Source organism: Colletes gigas, unplaced genomic scaffold (assembly GCF_013123115.1).
Source record: "Colletes gigas isolate AHSC1104 unplaced genomic scaffold, ASM1312311v1 Colletes_gigas_Sc00005, whole genome shotgun sequence".
Taxonomy (NCBI): Eukaryota; Metazoa; Arthropoda; class Insecta; order Hymenoptera; family Colletidae; genus Colletes; species Colletes gigas.
The window spans coordinates 10,413,814-10,431,609 of record NW_025106634.1 but is presented as its reverse complement, the minus strand read 5'-3'; the positions used below and the strand labels follow the sequence as shown (position 1 = coordinate 10,431,609).

Here is a 17,796-nt window from a genome sequence, read left to right as displayed (position 1 = left end):
TTACTATAATGGTGTTACCAAGAAGTAGAAACATAACATGAACTTACTATTAAGCTTTATTCCATTTTTGTTACTAAACATATCAAAAAGAAAAGTAAAGTGTCAAGGGTATAAAAAGTTTTGCAAAATTACACTTTCGTTTTACTTTCACCTTCGTAGAAACCGATCGTCACTTCTTTCCTCCTTCCTCAAATTTGACAGGAAGTAATTACGTAAGAAGTCGAGGATGAATGAATTTTCATTTATACTTGAGGCAGTTGCAAAATCTTGCAAGGATTCAATACCTCAAACAAAAATGATAAAATCGCATTAATAGTACAACTATTATTCACTGTGTAATCGTAACAATCTCGTTTATAAACTTCTCTGTAATAAGCGACAATGTTTGTGCATTACTGATAAATAACTTAAAAAGTATTTATTTTGTTTACCAAGGTACAAATTTCAGAACTATATACGAACAAAATTATCAAAGTTTTTTTTTATTCATTTCAGCTTCCTTCGCTTAATGAATTAATATTTGTTTTCGGTATCTTATGTACGATAGTTATCACTAGTGCATTGTCTTGCATTGAGAGCGTGTTACACGTATACCTATAGAGTCGACTATTCCGTTTATCGCAGTTATGAATTAATGGTGTCATGGTCGTTCAATACAGAACAATATAACAGATGAAACAAGTTTTGTTTCACATACTACCTGTACAATGAATATTATTTGATTCTTTAATACATTTTAACTCTTTGCGTGCATACGGTGGCTAGCATGGTTAAGTCAGCCTAGAAAATATCCATTTCGGAAGATATTTGGCACCAGCGACAGACAACTTGCTTCTCTATTTTGCAAAAGTACCATCAAGTATCATCACGGTGCTTAATCCTTGCTAACCACTGTTTACTTTTATTTAAAATCAGTTTTTGTTACTTCGATGCACGAAAAATTTCACAAACTATAAAAAAAATTTTGTGCTACAAAGAGTTAATCGGTCAACTTGAAAAATTATTACAAATATATTTGGATATTGTTAGCAAACGAACAATGGAATGAAGTGTTCCGTGTTAGTAACTACATTATATAATTAAGATCGACTTTCTTAGTTAAAACAGACTTTTATGTACAAGTTACAAGTCACAAAATAAACGTGTTCGTATAACGAAATTACGACAAATTATTCGTGTATAAGTTCACATATATAACATTATTATCACTGTACCGCCAAGTATTTAAACCTTGGAGGTGCACTATCGAACTTTCAAGCAATATCAACGAATCGTTTGTCGACGGTTTAAACGAGTCAATGCAAGAAAATGTACTGTTCTCATAACTGAATCGACGTACCACAAATAAGAAAGCTTTCTGTAGAATCAACATGTTGTTTGTGTTCTTGTATGTGCTTTATCTTCAGTGCGTGGATGATCCATCTCATTTTCTACACACAACATATCAACAAATATTATATAAGATCACCTGTGCTGTGAATAATTATGAACTCAACCATACTTCTACATTTTGACCCCCAGCCCCGCACCTCTCCACGACAATTTCGTTTCTCCAAGTTCTTACTATTCAATTATAAATATATCTTACCACGATGAGTTTTGTAATTATTCACAGCATAGTATATCAGCAAAGAACAACGGTAAATAAATCATTAATAATGTTGTAGACATTTTGGTACCGTATTTATACGTACTTGGATTTCTTCGATCCCCTGTCGTTTCTTTCTGAGCTGTCGTCGCGAGATCGTTTCTTACTGCTGGACGAAGAATGACTCGATTTGTGTTTGTCGTGCTTGTCGTGTTTATCGCTCTTCTTGGGACTAAACATAAAAAAAAACACTCGTATGTCACATCATCGCACGAATGAACATTTATATTTAGTCACCTGTGTTTGGACGATTTGGAAGGAGACACTTTCTTGTGTGATCCCCCGCTCCGTGATCGATCCGATCTTTAATCATTGGAGCATTGACTCAACATAATTTTACAACCAAGTTATACCATTCCAATCTCAGAGTCTAAACGCCTAAATTACATAAAAAGTATAATTTTCTTACCTGTGCTTATCCGACGACGACGACTTTTTGTCTTTACTACCGGACGAAGATCTATGTTTGTCTTTACTACTGGAAGAGCTCTTGTGCTTTGAATTATGCCTGCGAACAAACCGTGTAAATTAATAAATTTATCACTTTTTTTTTTTTTTAACAACACAATAACACACTTTCACGGAACCTAACTATCGTGTTATATGGTAGCTGAAATAACTACCTGTCTTTCGACGGTGAAGACGAATGCTTTCGATCAGATTTCTTCTTCTTACTGGAATTGTAATCATCCTGGAATTGGTCATCTGCTCTTTCCTTGTCTTCTTCAGCGGCTTCCCGCTCCAAATCTGACCAATCTTTGCCAGATTCTTCAGAGCTGCCCAATTCCTCTCCTACAACGTACATAAAACAAAGAAACATTTCTATTTCTTCCCCATTTCATCCCCATTTCTTCTTAAGTTGTTCAAGATTACCATTACTGTCCGAGTCTTCCGAAGCTTCGGAATATTCCGAATCATCATCAGATTCCTCTTCACTGTCCAAGTCAGACGGCTAAATAATCGATGTAAATATATAATAATTAATGTTATTCAAAATTAATTTATAATTATTAAAATGATTATCACAGTTAACCTCATAAGCATCGTCCACTTCTTCATCCTCGTCGTCCGGATCTTCGTTCTCAGCATCACTTTCTGGTTCTAAGAAGGTCCACCCTCCATTGTCGAAGAAACCTACAGGGTCGTCTGTAATTGTTTTCATTATCTTTGTCCAATTCAAAGATTGCACACCTTCTGTGTATCTGATGTCGCAAGAACTAGACAGAAATTAACACCACTTATACTACATTCTATGGAAACTAACTAAACTAAACAACAACAAAAAGAGTATTTTAACGCACTTTAACCATTCCTTTACATGATCCAGCATGTTCATAGGAATAGCGTTCAAGACCGCAACTTTTCTATGGTAATCTTTGAAGACAAAGATCATGTCAAAATTCTTCAGATGAAATTGTACTCTTTCAAAATGAACGAGTTCAACGTCTTCTAGTGTAATAACAAATGGTGGCTAAAATATAAACATAAATATTTTAATCGCTTTGATCGCGCTTCAACTCTGTTCAATAATAATTGGTTCTGGTAATAGTGATAGTTTTTATAGCGAAACCCACCCATTCTGTAAGATTAACCAAACATCCGCTAGTGGGTTGCAAAAGGACAGTACTTCTAAACGGAGCACCAGGAAATCCCAATTCTCGGAACGGAGTATCGAATTCAATTTCTTGCTTGGTCATACTTTCAACCTAAAATTAATTGTTTCTTATACGTGCCATCTCAATTTACGAAAACGAAATATACAAGATTGTAATCGTTACCTTCTCACAAAAACTTTTAAACGCAGTTTTCAATTTGTGCCTAAGCTCTCGTTCCGACTGTTCGGCGGCAAGATCGTCACGATCGTGCATATGTTGATGTTTACCTAAATCTGTTGTGATTTCACCCACTTCTGTGTAAAACTGTACATCCACGTGTTTCTTTTTACCAAACATTATTGCATGCTGTAAATGATTCGTATTAGTAATTATATATCAGAGTTAACGGCAAATGGTTTAATTTCTATACGTATTGGGGAATTGAAATACATACTTTTAAGTGAAAATGAAGTAATATTATCATTTCACCGTCGCATGGTTGGAAAAAGGCGTTCTTAATATTATTATAAAGAATATCAACTTTGTCTCCTCTGACGGACGTGTAACGGAAACCGTTGACGTGCGCCTCTAAACCTCCCGTCATTCTTTTCGAGACTATATTTGGCCGAATGTACAAGTCTTTCAATTTTGGGTTACCCTTATTTTGTGACAATACTAAAGTATCCTGCTTCACGAGATCCTCCTTTTCCCTTTCTTCTGCTTCTCGGTTCTTAAACTTCTTTTGGACTTCTTTTATCAGCCTAAAGGCTGTATTCAGATTAGACGACGGTGCCGAAATTTCACCAGGTTCTTTAGTGTTCGTACTTCGATATGTTCTAAAAAGATAGAAAAAAAAAAAAAAAAAAACTTTCATGTACAAGTTTCGAGTGAACGATATAAACGATCGAAATAAGAGTAAACTTTTCTACGCACACTTCTTTAACAAATGTGGCATCTGGTTGTGGATATGTTCCACCCTCGTTACGCCCCATCGTGGCACCAGGATGAAAGAAATTTATTCTAAGATACGTGTAATCTCCTTCGACAGACTGAGAAATATTCTTGATCGTAGATATGTGAAAGGGTACAGGAATACCAAAAATAGGTAGAATGACAGTCTCATATTTTTTGTCTGCAATATAAATAATGATTATTTATGATATTAATTAAAAACCTGAAGCGAATAAACATGAAATACGCTTACACTCGAAATAGATAATAATGACTATACTTACCCACATACAACTTCAGTTCTTTCACTTCTGGTTCTCGAGGCATGTGACTTAGACTTTTGTACGATACGGTTGATTTTCGTATTTTTTCTTGTTCTTTTCCACCAGACTGCTGAGCTAATCTAGCCTTCGCAACTTCGTTCAACTGTTGTGCAAGTTCCTTTTGGTGCTGTTTTCTCTTCTCTTCCGAACTGTGCTCTGTTCTTAACTTTGATTCTATTACAGCTGACCTTTTTCCACGGCCAAGAATTTCGGGTTTAGGTTCATTTTCTTTTCCGCTTCCTTCTTCCTCTTCTTCCTCCTCGTCTTTCACAAATATTCCAATATTTTTCAACTTTTTCTTTGACAGTGTTAAATTTGTAGCAGGTTGACCCTTAAATAAGCAAAGTATTTCAATGGAGCATTCGGTTTTCAAGTAAAAAGTTGCATTTTATTAAGATAAAAGGTAATACCTCGTTAGCCATGACAGTATCGCCAATGAAAAGGGCATAGATTTTTCCTTCTTTCTCTGTGGCTTCAGAATTTGTAAGATTCGACAATCCAACGTTAACGTTAAAAATCATGCCCTTTTTAACCACTGCATGAGTTTTTGGGCCAATAATTAAAGAGCTTTCTCTAAATTCGATACCCATCGCGAATCCAAAGTTTTTAGTCAAATGATCCAACATATCTGGTTTCTCTTCTTTTACATATTTGACACCTCCGTCGTACACTTCGCTTATTTTCGTTCCAGATACCAGATTTTTTAAGATCTCTTCTTCTAATTGTAAAAGAAAGTTATAATTATCCTAAAACAGAGTATAAATGTTGTTGCTACTTATGTAAGTATACTATACAACTATAAACGAATTTAACCTCGATCGTTTTAGTGGGATTCACCAACAATGTTCTGACTATATTAGAACAATAAGACTTATAACGGGCTCCAAGCGAACAAACAATTACGCCGAAATGCAAAGTGTTCTTATCGCTGACAACACTGAATTTCAAAGAATAGTTTCCTCCACTTTGTATTATTGCAGGATAACACATATCTACTTGGGTAACATCAACACCCGTTACATACTTCTTGTTGGTTATAGCTGCATCGACACCTTCCGCAAGCTTTGAATGTTTCACTTTCTGAAATGAAAATCAAGTATAGTAGAAAATATTCAACTTTTATGTCTATACGTTAAAATTTTCGAAAACGGCTATAAATAAATGAAATTTAGTTACCTTATCAGAATCTATAATTTCCATTATCTGATCTTTGAGGTACTTGGTAAAAACATCTACAGACACTAAACATGCCTTTTTTACTGTAATAATTTCAGCATCCTCTTTCGGACACATAACGTATGCAGCTGCAGCGCTTACATCGACCTAAAACAAAGAAACGTTTGCCATGAAATTAATAATGATCTTAATTTTCAATATGCTACGGTATAAAATGTTGTAACATACCGTATCAAAAGATTCTGGCTTCAGAGCGGCTCTCCACGCATCCATAAAAGCACCTGGATAATTTTCTTTTGAAAAGATACCTATCATTTTACCCTTTTTACTTTGCTTTATAACCTCGATAAGTTTTGTAAAATTCCCTTTATCTTCGTCGTTCTTAAATGAAACAAATTGAACAATATATTAAAAATGATTGATCAAAATATTAAGAAAATCTTGTAAACCTTTATCGATAAAACAAAATAGAAATTATAAAGAATACATACTCTGTCCCTCACAAGCAGTTTTACAGGAGGTACGCCAGTATCTTCCGACTTTTGGTTTTCAAGCTTCCTTAAGAATTCAATTTTTCTTTTACTAGCCAAAAAATTAACAGATTCCTCTGCTAAGATCATTATGGTATCGGCAAGTTCGTAACTGAGTAGCCAGGTCTAAAATAAAACACAAACGTCAACTTGATTGGTTCAAAATGCTAAAATTAACATATTGGCTGTTGCGTGAACTACCGGCGAAGATCATATCTTTTTTTTAAAAAGAATTTTACCATATCGTGTCGGTGATATTTTAATAAAGACATAAAAGAAATTTAAATATACTTGCTTCTTATTAACATACACACACTGAAAAATAATTCAAATTAAATTGAAATTACCAATAATTTTCCAAGTTACATTTCAACAAAATGTTCCAACAGTCAATGCGTTAAGGACCAAGTTTTACGCTTGGTATAAAATACTTGACCAACAAAACAAAAAGTTTCATATTTAATACTTGATAGCATTTTGTTAGTTACATAATTAAAAACTAATTTAAAATTTATAATTTGCAGAACCGTTTTGGGCATCGAGGAGAAAATATATAAACCGGTGAAACGCGCAAAACTTTACGAATTTCGATTTTCTTGATATTGTAACAATTAGGTTAAGTAATTGTTTTTAGATATAGAATGCAGAATAAAACAGGAAACTGAAGTAACATCGTACGCGGCGAGACAAAAATTACCGCTTACTTGCAACGCTGTCGATTTGCTGTAAACAATATCTTCGTCCGTGCCAACGGCCGAGACGAGACAATCCATTTTACTAAAACTGTCATCTGTACCAACTTCTCCATCCTATCCGACAAAAAAAGGGAGTTACTACGACCGTTTAATGATTGCATATACCATTAACGACGAAATAAATCGTCAATTAATTGCTTACCTTCCAAGCGACATAAAGACGCTTCATACGCCGAAAGAATGTGTCTTTGTCAACGGATACGTTTGCCATGGCTTCTTGTTTTCAACACGCTGCAGTGAAATCAGAGGCTCAATCTCACGTGCAGTGTTGTTAGATCTGCCGCCTTTTTCGCGCATGCGCGTTCAAATCGCCATTAGTAACGTACATCAAACGAACGAAAAACGATGTCCCACGAACCCATATTTTGTTATTTTTCAAAATTGTATAAAAGTTTTTGGAAAATAAATACAAATAAGGAAAGGTGTGACGTCCCATATATACATACATATATACATATACACATATATATATATATATATATATATATATATTTTTTTTTCTTTTTTTTTATTTATTTACAATTTATTTACAAAATGACTTTGTTCGGTACTTCGCTTACAAATATTCTTGGCTTGGAAATTTGACTGAAGTACAATAATACTGCTGTAGTGGTATAAGGCAAATCTTTATCTTAAATATGTACGTGACAGTGTGCTGCTTAAATTATGTTGGATGCCTCGATAAATCTGTTTTCCAAGATCTGATGATCGTATTACGTATAGGACGAATAACTTTCTTTTCCACGGAATAACAAGTCGAGCAATTTTCTTTATGGGATTTCTTTGTTTCTTAATGGGACTACTTTTAATTATGATCTACTTCACCTGTTGCTACTACATGTGGAGGCCCGCCAAAATTAGTCCCCACGATATTGGTTCGTACGTTACTGTTTTCGTCCACGCATGCGCAGAGAAAACGGCAGATGTAACACAACACTGAAATGGCGGGATCTATAACCAAACTGCAAATGAACTCCACTGGCTATGGACCACGCGGCGGGAACGTTTTCGTACAACGTAATTACTCGCCGATCAAAGAAAACTGGCAGCGCCCCCAGTGATCGAATATTCAACTATCTTGAACGTCAGGGCACGTTTACACTATTCTAAACAGGCTGCGCAATGCATAAAGTGCATACTATTTTTTGGCATCCATTCCGCTCCAATAGACGAGGAAAATGTATAATACACCGAATGTTAATAAACATTAACGTACAAGTGTATAAAAATAAAATTTTAAACCTATTTTTTCACCATTGTATGGATACATTTTGATACATAGAAATCGACTCTCGGTTTTTGGAAACATGCCATTAATCCAGACCTGAAAACCTAACCCATAGTACTACGTACTTGTGTGAATTTTTATGGCGACGATTTTGCCGTAAGAATAATTTGGATTTAATGCCAAGCTTAATCGATATATTTAAAAGACAATTTGTATTCAAATAATACATTTTCCTTTCATTTATGTGACAAATTAATATTTAGCAAATAAAGTTCGTATAAATAAATATACCCAATCCATCGTACAATTAAATGGACCATATTTGTGCACTTTCAGTGTATAAATACATATACATATACATAGTAATGAATGCCTGTGTTCGCTGGAAAAGTCCATAAACTTCCTTAATTACGAAATTTCATGTTAAAATAAGCTTTACGACACACGCGTATAGTACAAACTTTTAAATACGTACCACGACTACTATTAATCAGAGATTATAACTGCTAATAAGGCCAGACGGAATGTGGATAATGAATTGTTGATAATGTACTTATTTCGCAGAATACAATGATTTCAACGTGATTTTAACCTTGTTAGTAAAATCACATATTTCTCCTGCAATATGTAAACGAAAATTAACTTTGTTAGAATTTCAAGTCATATTATAGACATAATTCTGAGCATAATATTGAAAATGTCCAACGAAAATGGTAATTTTGTCACGTAAACGTGTGATCCTTAAACTTTCTAAAAGTAGTATTGTACAATGTATACAATAGGCCGTTTAAGGGTACGAAATTATTATCCCTGCTCTATTATATGTATGTATATGTATATACTTGGCTCTACTCTAGTATTTTGTTTAAAAACCAAGAATTAATAGCTTCATTTAAAACATTTATTTAAATTATTTAAATAAAAATTGAAATTGTACCTTAAAAATGAAAAAAGAACCAATTAATTATTCCAACGATGTAACTGTAAAAATATTTAGATTACGTGCCATGTTAATATCTAATTTTCACATGGCGAGCCTCGCACAAAAAATACGAACCGATAGGAACCATAAATAATAAATATGGTGACTATGTTGGTGAAAAAGTACATCGATCGCGGTAACTAAATTTTACTTACTCTATGACTAATATTAATCGTACACACATACTTACGTGTAATCCGATACATACGTGTATTTTCTAGCAGGGCGTCAAACAATTTTATTGCAAATAAGTAGTCTCTTTATCATTACAATCGTAGAAAACGATTGTTTCGGTACAATGATACGTTCAGTGGTCCACGTGTACGCATTTTTATAATGGTTATCGGAAAATTGCGAAGGGACATCGGTTGTAAATTATCGACATCGTTAGCATGTTCGTGCCGATTTATTAGAATGTTACCTTATATGTTGCTGAACAAGTGAAAAAAGTGCAGTTTTATGTTGTTACACGTGTTTCGTACCACGTAAGTACTAGAGGAGATTAATTACCAAACAACTTAAATGCATCCCGCTTTAATCGGGATGATGTTTTCGACCGTTAAAGTGCTAATATGCCGATATAAGAAATAATGAAAAAGGCTTTGAAGAGGAAAAAATTCTCTAGAAACTTTCAATACGATCGAGGAGAATTACTTTGCTCGATGGTTTGATAAATTCGATTCCCGTGAGTGCTAACAAACATAACCGGTTGTTCTTCTGTCAACTGTGCAAGAACACCTGTGAAAGCGGTATTTAGAAGTACTGCAACGGATCATGAATGTAAGTGTAGATTTTACAGTACACATTCGATGAAATTTCGGGGCAATCGGTTTCCCATACGAATAACTATTTAACGAAACATACTCGGCAATTGCATCTATGTTCTGATTCGATACTAAAGATACTCGCGTTCGAAACAACGATATTCTTCTATAAAATGTTTTTATTTATTTTTCTTCTGGTATTTCGTATATTAAATCGTTTCGATTTCTTTCGAGACATTTAATAAAATTGTTTCTTTTTTTTTTTTTCGATTTTTCAAATTAATAACATCGTGTTTAATTTTTGCGGTTATACCTCTGTTTATGAATATTTTAACGCATTCGCAATACATGGACTAACAGTGAATTACATAAATTTTGTAAATAAAAAAACAAAACGTTGTTTGAAATTGTATTCAATGGGTCTGTTGTAAGGTATTTTAATGTATTGGCATTTAATGTGTTCCTTTTGCTTCTTTTATGTAAACTATTTTCAGAATGCCCCGTTCTACATTATTCTGGCACACAGTAGACATGAACTTGCTTATGTAACTGACGTTAGATTACCGACCTGATGAATTTATTTTCAATGACACCGACCGAATGTAATTACACTTTAAATAGTGATGTTTGATTCATCAGCTTGTGAAGTTGTACGATACAGATTTATCAGTTTCGATCGTTTTTCAAAATTGACAACACAAATCTTGACATAACCTTGTGACCGTAACAAGGAAATTAGTGTCTTGAAAAATTTCCTTATTATGAAATGTTCTTACAAACAAAGAACACATTGTTGCTCTTTGAATGAAAGGCATAGAATATATTTAATCACGAAACAATTAGATTTTGTCCATTTAGAATTTTGATAAGCCTGTTTTACTTGTAAGAAACAGTCTTTATATTTACTTTTAAATATGCTCTGGTTATCGTATCTGATTATTTTAGGTGGTCAGCGTAGCAGAGAGGTGGTGTCGGGAAGGTGGTTGACACGCCTTCAAATCTTTGAGATGATCGAAAGTGTATCGCGCAGAGCGTTGAGTGGCTCCAGCGGGAGCTACCACGTTCGTGGTGCAGAATTAGCAAGGAATCGTAGATTGAAATCTTTGTCCGCCACTGTTATTTTCCTCGATGACACGCAACACACGTTTCAGCTAGATGTAAGTTTCTAGGATAGATGTTCGAAACAAGAAAAAGTACTTTTATTAATATTTTAGAAAAGAGCAAAAGGTCAAGCATTATTGGATTTGGTGTTCCAACATTTAGAACTTGTCGAAAAAGATTATTTTGGTCTACAATATACTGAAAACGGAGCTGCAGCGTGCACATATTCGCCAGACATAATGGTAAAATCTCTTATTATCTTATTTATCGGTCGATTAAGTAACAATATAATTGTATCCATGTTTTAGAGGTGGTTAGATCCTACTAAACCAGTGAAGAAGCAGATAAGAAGTAAGGGTAAAGATCATATTTAATTAACCCATTTATGGTAATGGAAGCAAATAAATTTATTAGAAGGTCGAACAAAATTTGTTGTTTTAGGTGGACAATTCTACTTTAGAGTGAAATTTTATGTATCCGATCCTAGTAAATTGCAAGAAGAATATACTAGATATCAATTTTACTTACAAATACGAAGAGATATTCTTCAAGGAAAACTTCAATTACCACCAAGTACAGCGTGTCTTATTGCCAGTTATACAGTTCAATGTAAGGATTTCAATGTATTAATATTAATAACATAGTCATAGAGTATTATATGTATACCATATTTTGATACAATTATAGCCGAGTTAGGTGATTATCACCCCGAGGAACATGGCCCGGGATATCTTTCCAGGTTGCAGTTAATACCAGGTCAGACAGAGGAAATGGAAAAAAAAATAGCAGAACTGCATAAACTGCATAAGTAGGTTGAAATAGCACATTTAAGTATTAATAATTTGGTTTATCAGAATAATTGTAAGGTATTTGTAATTTTATAGGGGCCAGCTGCCAGCCGATGCAGAATTCAATTTTTTAGATCATGCAAAGAGATTAGATATGTATGGAGTAGAATTACACAAAGCTAGGGTACATATATCCGTGTATTAGAATAGTTGTTCCAAGTATCGAATGTTCCTCTTTTATCTAAATTTTCCTTATTTCTTTTCTTTTCAGGACTCAATGAACAAAGAAATACAATTAGGTGTAACGTCTATAGGTTTAGTAGTATTTCAAAATGGAATCAAAATCAATGTGTTCTCGTGGTCGAAAATAGTTAAAATATCGTTTAAACGAAAACAGTTTTTTATTCAACTCAGAAGAGAACAGGTATATGTATAAATTATCCATTGTTCGGAATTTAAAAAATGTGTATAAAATTCGATTAATAATGTAGAAAAAATTGTATCGCAGTCCGAAAACTACGATACATTACTAGGTTTCAACATGCAAACATATCGTAGTTCTAAAAACTTATGGAAGGCGTGCGTGGAACATCACACATTCTTCAGACTTCACAGTCCTAAAATGAGGCCGAGACGTTTTCCACTTACCCTGAGTAGCAGATTTACGTATTCAGGGCGTACCGAATTTCAAACAGTCGAGGATGGAAAACATAGAGCAAGAGTAGAGAGAACATTCATACGGTAACGAACGATAGCTTGTTTAATTTCTTCCGGTAGTCTGTTTAAACAATTTAAAGGTTTACTGGGATAAGGGGGCAGCTTCGCTTTTAGATAATTTTAATAAACTAATTAAACTATTTAGGTCTCCCAGTAAAAGACTGGTGCATGGAGTTACATCGGCTCCAATTATAGAAGAGAAAGGAAAGTTAGGTATACCTCCTGGAAGACCTCCTAGGCCATATGACAATAAAGTTCAGTCTCTTGGAGCTCGTGAACCACGTCAAGCTTGGGGCGAAGGCAATCCCAGTGACGAGTTAGTAGGAAATAATTTTATAACGTTCAATCTACGGTTCTTTTAAAATACTTACTTTTTTTAAATTATTTCTTCTGCCCCACAGCGAAGGTGGTTTTCTGTCTCTTCGAGAAGAAATAACAGGTTCACATACACAAGGCAATGCATTTTCTCCTGTATTAGGTTCTAGAGTTTTAAGTTACGCGGATGACGATACAACCGCTGAAAGAAATATTTATGATCTCCCTGATTATAGTGAACCTACAAGTTCGCCCGCCCCTCAGGTATTTCTTCACGTTTCGTGTTTTTCTTTCCGTTTAACTTGTTTTTATATTCAAAATGTATAATACGAAATGTGGGAATTTATAGATAGTGGAAGATGGACTGGTAACGATAACTTTAACGCCGGACGAACAAGGCCGATTTGGATTTAACGTAAAGGGTGGTTTAGATCTCGATATGCCTATTTTGGTCTCAAGGGTGGCTCCGAATACACCCGCTGATCGTTGTTATCCAAAATTAAACGAAGGAGATCAGGTACAAATTTACCGTTGCATCGCCCTAAAAGAAAGAAATATTTATTATTGTTACGTTTGACAAATAGGTAGTATACATAAATGGTATCGATGTAAGTGGTTTACTACACGAACATGTAGTAAATCTGATTCGTCAATCACGCGATTCGGGTTCTGGCGAGCTGACATTAACCGTCAGACCAAATGCTTTATACAATGCACTAGCTGGTACTGATGAAACGTCCGAAGAAGAACCGCCATATAGGTATGACATTTAATTTTAAAAATAATTTGAATAAGTACATGACAAACCATATTAATGTTTGCTTTCATCAAATTACGAGATATGTACCGGATGCGCCTCATGCCGCTATTGGATCGGATGCATTAGGGCAATCAATGTTACTTCTTGCCGATGGTCTCGCAAGCGGCGCTTTAATTGCTCAATATGAACAGTTGTATAGGAAAAATCCTGAGCTCACTTCCCTCGAATCTAAGAAACCGGAAAATCAAAACAAAAATCGTTATCGAGATATCTCACCCTGTAAGTGTAAGAAGAAAAAGAGACGATAAATGAAATAATAACTCTGTTGAGAAAAGGAGACGAGTAATGATAAAAATCATAGAAATTGTTAAAATTACGGGACTGGCGAGGGGTTGAGAATAATTGAAAAAATGAACTTTAAAAATTCAAGTGTTGCACAATTTTCAGACGATGTTACTCGAGTAATACTGATGGGCTGTGCAAACGGAGATTACATAAATGCCAATTATGTGAACATGGAGATACCAGGGTCGGGTATTATCAACAGATACATTGCTACTCAAGGACCTTTGTCTTCCACCGTCGCTGATTTTTGGCAGATGGTTTTAGAAGCAGGCAGCACCCTCGTTGTAATGCTTACAACTTTGGTCGAACGTGGCCGAGCAAAATGCCATCAATATTGGCCTGCGCTCAACGAAACCCTTACGTTACGGAACCTTACGCTCACGTCTACGGTTGAAAATGTCGAGGACACCTTTATATTTCGAGAATTTATACTACGTGATATTAACGTAAGCAAACATTTTACCCGATTAATCTCCTATACACAAAGTTCCATCTACTACTCGTTTCTACCATTTTCAGACTGGCGAAGAAAGAGACATAACGCATATGCAATACTGCAGTTGGCCAGATCACGGGGTTCCCAGCGATTGGCGACAATTCACAACTTTCACTGAAAGAGTACGGGCAGCTCGAACAGGAATAGTAGAACCTGCTGTTGTTCACTGTTCTGCTGGAATAGGTAGAACGGGTGTTCTGGTATTAATGGAAACAGCACTGTGTCTTATTGAAGCAAATCAACCAGTGTATCCATTAGACATTGTACGATCTATGCGAGATCAAAGAGCGATGATGATACAAAATGCTGTAAGTTGAAATTTTAATTAACGTATTTTACTCGCGTTAACCTTAAATTTCTTTTGGTTCCTTTAAACCTGCTCTTTCATCTTCTTTGCTCTAATACCAGCTTTCTCCTAGAGTCTATCTTGCCATCTTCCTTCTACTTGCACATCTCCTCGTCCATAAACCTCCAAATTAAAATTAATAACGAATCCATTTGATGTTTTACGAAACGTACATTTGTTTTTAGAGTCAGTATAGATTCGTGTGCGAAGCAGTCCACAAAGCTTACAGCGAAGAAATAGCTAAACCGCTTCCGGAATTCAGTAGGTGAAAAGAACACAAACCGAAACCGCATTGTAATTACCATTTTTCTTACATTTTACTAAAAAACATCACATCATTAGAGGATAATTTTGTACTCGGACAGTAATATACACATATATTATCGATTAGCAGCAAAGATATATATTTTATCCTTTTGCAAATCTATTTTTCATCGGGAATTTAATTATCGGAAGAAAAAAAAATAATTTTTCGCGCATTCGATTTAACAAAGAGTTTATCGAGATTACTCTTTTAATTTATATCAGTGTAAATAACAAAATTTCGACGAACTTACGTTTACTAATTTATATTTAAGCTAACTAAAAATATTAAATCTCAAAGTATTATTTAAAACAATTTTTTTTATATAGTTTAACTATTATTATTACTGATTTTAATTTCTATGCATGAAGTAAGGGTGCCTGCCAGAGCTACGAAAAGTTAAATTCCAGACATTGTCGATACTGTTCGAATTGTGAAAATTAATTCCTTCCATTGGAAATGACTACAATTCTGTTCGCTCTTATAGGATGTTATTTTTAAATCGTTGCTCATTGCGGAATAGTAACGGCTACAGTTCGATCAATTTTATTCTCGAATAACAAATATAAATGTTGGGATTTGCTCGTAAACTGACCTTTGTCTACGGCTTTGCTCGTCCGAATTGGTTTAATAAATACGTAAATATGTAGATTCTAATTTATAAATGAATTTTTATGAATGAAACATACGTAAGTACCTACATAGAAGTCACTTTACGAATCAATCGAAAATTAATGTTCGTTATTCGCAAATAAAATTTGCTCAACTCTAGTAACAACGCACATAAGATTTTTCTTATATGTATAAAGTCAACGCAGCGTTTTAAAATCTATAAATGGTCATTTGAATGTTCGACAAAAATGTAGAAATATTTAAAAATAGGAAAATCTATAGTTTACTATTAATTCAATAAACTGGAAGATGCAATTTTTTAATGCTTAAATGTTATTCAAAAATGTCGAAATAACCAAATCGATCTTGAACCTTGCTTGGCCATCAAACAATCGTGTAAGATATTTTCAATCAAGCGCGAATATAATTAATTATTTCATGCAATCGAAGGTAACATGTACTCGCATAATATGTAAAAGAAAATTTTAACTTCCAACGATTCGTCCCTATTTTTAACATTTAATTAAACACGATATTCTACTTATAGCAACGGTGACAATTTCTGATATCGTATATACAGTGTACAGATTAGTTTTTATTAAAAGAGAAAAAAAATAATGCGTATAAAAATCTACGCTCGTTACGCGTAAAAAAAAAAAACGCAAGTTTGACGTACATAGTAAAGAAAACTATTTAAGGAGAAAATACTACGGTGTTCTAATATTAAACAAAGTTCAAATTATTTTAAAATAAGATCAATATTAATTAAAAAAACGATAAAGAATTTGAATGTTCTCGTTTTCGTAACTGTTTGACACGATTTAAAGCGACGAAGAATGTACTGTGTAATATTCTATCGCGGAAATATGCTTCTTTCAGAATCAATGACGTCCTTTAAATCTTCTAATAATATTAACAAAGCGCACTATTTTCTTATACCTGTACCATGTGTTCCACTTTCCGCCCATTTTCGTAACGTCAAAATATTTATGTCTTGCATACGCAACATTTACAAAAAAATTAAGCAGTTATATAATTTATTTTCTAACGTTTAACATTTACTATAAAATTATATTTCCACGTACAAAAGTGTAATCTATCAATGATCCAACAAATCCGTACGACGATTCACCGGTAAATAATTTATAAAGACTTCTATTGCACAATATAGCACAATTGTGTTCATAATCACAAATTTGTATATTCACAAAGGAAACGGAATGACAAAAATTAAATGAAAGATTGTCGCTTCTTTCATTATATTTGGTATAAAACATTTGTACAGATATGAAATTGAGATTTGCTTTGACAGTGATGCAACAAAAATTATTTACGCGTAGATTGCGTCTAACGTATTATAAAGAAAGTAAATACATATATTATGTATATATATATTGTAATCCTTTGCGGTTCTTTAAAGTATTAATTATGGATAAATTACTATTTTTGTTTATACAAGTTTAAATATCAAAACGTTGATAAATTATCAGCGATTAAAATTGGTTTGTAATCACAATTACAAAGTGCACTTTTCTCGTGAACTTTTACTTTTTTATCGTTTTAATCTTTATATACATATAGCCTAATTCAACGAGGCTAAAAATATAGGCATAATTAATTTGGAACACCACTCTTTAATATACAAAACTGGACTGCAAAGGGTCACCAGTTTGTTGTTAAATATTTTTCAATGATAAATAATTATAGATTTGGGTGAATCTGTTAGGCATATCATAACAGTAAGCAGGACTGTAAAGCACACAGACATTTTGATACTCTCCATGTTATTTATAATAACGTTTATCTAAATTATTGACAATAGTGCCTTCTATACATGCATCCAAATCATAGTTACAAAGCGAAAATGTAGTCTTCATAACTGTTATAATTTAACAGTTTCACTCGATGCAGTTTTCTCTATAGTCTCATACTAGATTAATATTAAATTTCTGTATATTTTTTGTATAATTGTTCATAATTTTATAATTTATCTTGTCATGAATTATGTAAATATATTTACGTTTCATTTAATTCCCACTTCATACAACCATGATTTCATA

At 33.7% G+C, this 17,796-nt stretch overlaps 2 protein-coding genes across 4 annotated transcripts; one reads left to right on the top strand and one right to left on the bottom strand.

Moving 5' to 3' along the window:
* Nucleotides 1-153: 153 nt before the first annotated feature.
* LOC122395456 (FACT complex subunit spt16) lies at nt 154-7,251 on the bottom strand. 2 transcript variants are annotated; one of them, XM_043393061.1, is made up of 20 exons: nt 7,121-7,251; nt 6,928-7,032; nt 6,185-6,349; nt 5,922-6,074; nt 5,694-5,840; nt 5,331-5,597; nt 4,928-5,263; nt 4,479-4,848; nt 4,177-4,375; nt 3,698-4,079; nt 3,427-3,609; nt 3,223-3,354; nt 2,950-3,119; nt 2,682-2,865; nt 2,522-2,600; nt 2,272-2,440; nt 2,058-2,156; nt 1,886-1,951; nt 1,695-1,820; nt 154-1,430 (listed from the first exon to the last, which is right to left on the bottom strand). In XM_043393061.1, exons 1-20 carry the CDS (start codon nt 7,187-7,189, stop codon nt 1,424-1,426), a joined length of 3,408 nt encoding a protein of 1,135 aa, XP_043248996.1. In that variant the 5' UTR covers nt 7,190-7,251; the 3' UTR covers nt 154-1,423. The 2 variants fall into 2 exon arrangements, with proteins under 2 accessions (XP_043248996.1, XP_043248997.1); XM_043393062.1 differs by lacking the exon at nt 1,886-1,951.
* Nucleotides 7,252-10,499: 3,248 nt separating this feature from the next.
* LOC122395035 (tyrosine-protein phosphatase non-receptor type 4) lies at nt 10,500-15,392 on the top strand. Of its 2 annotated transcripts, none has more exons than XM_043392320.1 (17): nt 10,500-10,554; nt 10,898-11,109; nt 11,167-11,295; nt 11,362-11,404; nt 11,495-11,662; nt 11,741-11,861; nt 11,938-12,025; nt 12,113-12,265; nt 12,350-12,582; nt 12,704-12,874; nt 12,960-13,137; nt 13,223-13,390; nt 13,458-13,633; nt 13,713-13,912; nt 14,081-14,424; nt 14,498-14,782; nt 15,006-15,392. In XM_043392320.1, the coding sequence occupies exons 1-17, from the start codon at nt 10,524-10,526 to the stop codon at nt 15,087-15,089; spliced, it is 2,784 nt and encodes a 927-aa protein (XP_043248255.1). In that variant the 5' UTR covers nt 10,500-10,523; the 3' UTR covers nt 15,090-15,392. The 2 variants fall into 2 exon arrangements, with proteins under 2 accessions (XP_043248255.1, XP_043248254.1); XM_043392319.1 differs by having other exon boundaries at nt 11,362-11,410.
* The last annotated feature ends 2,404 nt before the right edge of the window (nt 15,393-17,796 follow it).